The following is a 3093-nucleotide window of genomic DNA, read 5'->3' on the forward strand; positions in this document are numbered from 1 at the left end:
CCACCCCAAGCTTACCTCATATGTGACGGTACATTCTACAGTCTGATTTTCTGTTATTCCTACAATCCATTTCTCCATTACAAATGGGGGCTGAAAAACAAAAGTTAGGATGGTGTAGTGTCATCATACAGCCTGCTCTTACAGCATATGTTTCTTTGAGGCCAGCTGTGCCACACACAATTGCCAGATAGGGTAGAATGTCAGATTATCATGGAAGTCGTGTTGGTTCACACATCATTACTCACAACATGCTAATGTTTGGGGTTTTGGTTTTCATAAGACATCCTTTCATAGATTTGTAAACAGCTAGTCTTGCTGTCCCACAATCTTCTCTTTTCTGATGTATCACTCAATCCTATCATTGGATCATTCATTCATGCTAATGTTTTGAAACATCAGCAGAAAGCTTTCTCACAATGAAGAGAAAGCTTTAGCTATATAAGAAGACTCAGAAATGCCTTCCTTGAGTGCAAGCAGTGGCCGGTTCAGTGCCTTTAACAACCACACTGCTTTCCACTATATTGGACAATCCGGTAAAGCCGTGCATACAAATGAGACTAGAGACATTTTCCCACTATATTAAAGCAAAGGTCAATGAAAAAGCCTATGCCTGGGACCCTATTTTAATTCTGATGAAAGTGGTCAGTCATTAGCAGAAATGAGTCTCCATTCTCCTCCCACCCCACCTGTCCCTCCCTTCATTCCAGGTTAAAGGCTGCAAATGACTGACTGGTTGTGAGCTGGGTACAGTAAATGCAGTTGAGATTTAACTGGGCAATTTTTTTGGTTTGTTTTTTAGAATTAGGATTGTTACTGGTTCTGTTGGTGTTAAAAAGTTCTCCATATTTTGAATGTCTGCCTCAGTCTTATTTTTCCTATACACCCTGTTAATGTCGGTGTGTGATTTTGCAGAAGATGTGGTTCTTCAGGAATGCATAGATGGCGTTATAACAGAAACACCTGTGTTCAGTTTTTACAGCTGCACCCTGTGATTTCTGCCATAAGCAACTTCATTCTGTTAGCAGGCCATGGCTTGGATCTTGCTTCTAAATGACACTGAAGCAATGAAACACTGCTGCAATCAGAGATGGCACGGGTGGGAGGAAAGACGTACCTGTCCAGTCTTGAAGGCATCAAAACAATTTATCTTGACAAAATTAAGGAAAAGTTCAAACCAGATCATAACCTTTACAGATAAACAACACCATTGAAATAACTCAGTTACTCAGAGAAATCCAACAATGAATATAAAATCAATCTACTTGATGAACACACTTGTAAATTAAAAGAACTTGGGTGGTTAGCAATTTTATGCCTGGGAAGGGAACACATTTGCAAGTCTAATGCTGTGGCTTTGAGGACTCTTTTCACTTTGGGCTTGTGTTTGTACCCAGGTTCTCCTTTGCTACAAACCCCATTTTCTTCACTGAAACCAAATACAGTAAAATCTTGGATTGTGAGTAACATGGTTTGCAAGTGTTCCGCAAGACGAGCAAACATTTCTAATACAATTTAACTTGGTAAACGATCAATGTCTTGTAATATGAGTAGTTTGTTTCCAGAACAAATTATGCTTGCAAACCAAGTACATTTTAGCATGGTAAACGAGTGATGTCTTGCAATACGAGTAGTTTGTTTCTGGAACAAATTATGCTCGCAAACCAAGGTATTACTGTACGTGGTTAATAATGTATGAGAGTTAATGGCTCATGTGAAGTTCGGGGTGACTTCTATTGACATCATGGTTATTTACCTGAAATTGTTGACTTTTTACAATTGAAGTCTCATATGTATTTTTTTCAGTGTGATTAAGACTGAATTGGATTTTTTTCCATTTTGAGGGGAAGCTAAGCATTTTTCTAAGTCTTTATTCAGTGTTTTAATGAGCTTGCTTCTACCACTGACCTCAAAGTCGGAACGTGCTGTCTGGCCACTCTAGGGATTCATAGGTGTGAATTCCAGGAAGCCATGAAGACTTCGACACATATCTCACACATAACCTCATCACAGTCCTTCAAGAAATTGAACACAACCAAAAAGGCCTTCCTCCTTACAAGTTTTTCAAAGTTTAAAATGACTCAAAATTCAAGGTAAATATTTTCATCTTTGGCCATTTTCTTTCCTTTAGTAAATGACAGAATAAGCATAAAGAAATGTAGAAAAAAATTAAACGATACTTTCTGTAGTACTTCTTAGTTCACACAGCATTAAGTGAAATTTTAACAAAAAACTACTATGATCTCAATCTGCTAAATAAAATGCACTTTCAACAGCCAGCTTGCGGCTGAGCTGATGCAAGCATGGACAGCACAAAAGCACACTGCTGGGATATTTTAATGTCTTTGTTTGATATCTGTGAATTCAAAAAAGCTTTTAAGCCGTAAATAGAACCCTACCTTTGTCATCTTTAAAATCTCTGCATCAGGTAGGTTAGTGTTGAATGTCACATCTTTGATGTAGGTTATTGCAATTTCATCCCCATCCGTCTCCATATACATTTTCCATTTAGAATCCTGGAATTAAAAGCAAAATTATAGAATTTCAGGAAGTGAAACACATTTTTTCAGTCTTAATGTTTTATAACACATGAAGTATTCTAAATGAAGTATTATTGGAGGTTTTTTTATTTTCCTTTTTCAACAAAAGAACATGAAATCAGATCTCTTTATATAGCTAAATAACCCCCATTTAGGGCAGTCTTCAGAAATAATTTATCAATTTAAGTATTCTATTATAGGAGTTGCAAACTCAAAATCCTAAAGGGGCCAGGCAGGTAATAAAAATGAGTAAAGCCAGGCAGTTTCATTATAGAGCCTTAAATTGTAATCTTTCAAAATTGACCCATTCAATTTATATATTAAATATGGTAGGAATATTTTTTTCATTGACACAAAGAGATGTGATCTTCCCACTTTTTTTGAAATATAAGGCCCTCTTGATCTACCTTTCACTTTTCCGCTATTAACAATGAAATGGGTTCAAGACAGAGCTCACTTCCCTCTTAACAGGAAGAAAAACAATCCTGCAAATGTGATGGTATATGGAGATTGATAATTGGCCTAAGTATTGGGGAGTTATAGGGAGGGTAAGGGA

General features: G+C 36.9%; 1 protein-coding gene across 1 annotated transcript in view; it reads right to left on the reverse strand.

The window, feature by feature from the left end:
• Positions 1-2498, reverse strand: part of LOC109388733 (mitogen-activated protein kinase kinase kinase MLT-like) — a 17315-nt gene extending 14817 nt beyond the window's left edge. Inside the window, exons 1-3 of the mRNA XM_019653703.1 lie at positions 2397-2498; positions 1115-1186; positions 16-90 (exon numbers count right to left, since the gene is read on the reverse strand). Coding sequence (XP_019509248.1) covers positions 16-90; positions 1115-1186; positions 2397-2498 — 249 coding nt within the window. The remainder of the gene's footprint in view (positions 1-15; positions 91-1114; positions 1187-2396) is intronic.
• Positions 2499-3093: the final 595 nt, after the last annotated feature.

Source organism: Hipposideros armiger, unplaced genomic scaffold, assembly GCF_001890085.2.
Source record: "Hipposideros armiger isolate ML-2016 unplaced genomic scaffold, ASM189008v1 scaffold_205, whole genome shotgun sequence".
Classification (NCBI taxonomy): Eukaryota; Metazoa; Chordata; class Mammalia; order Chiroptera; family Hipposideridae; genus Hipposideros; species Hipposideros armiger.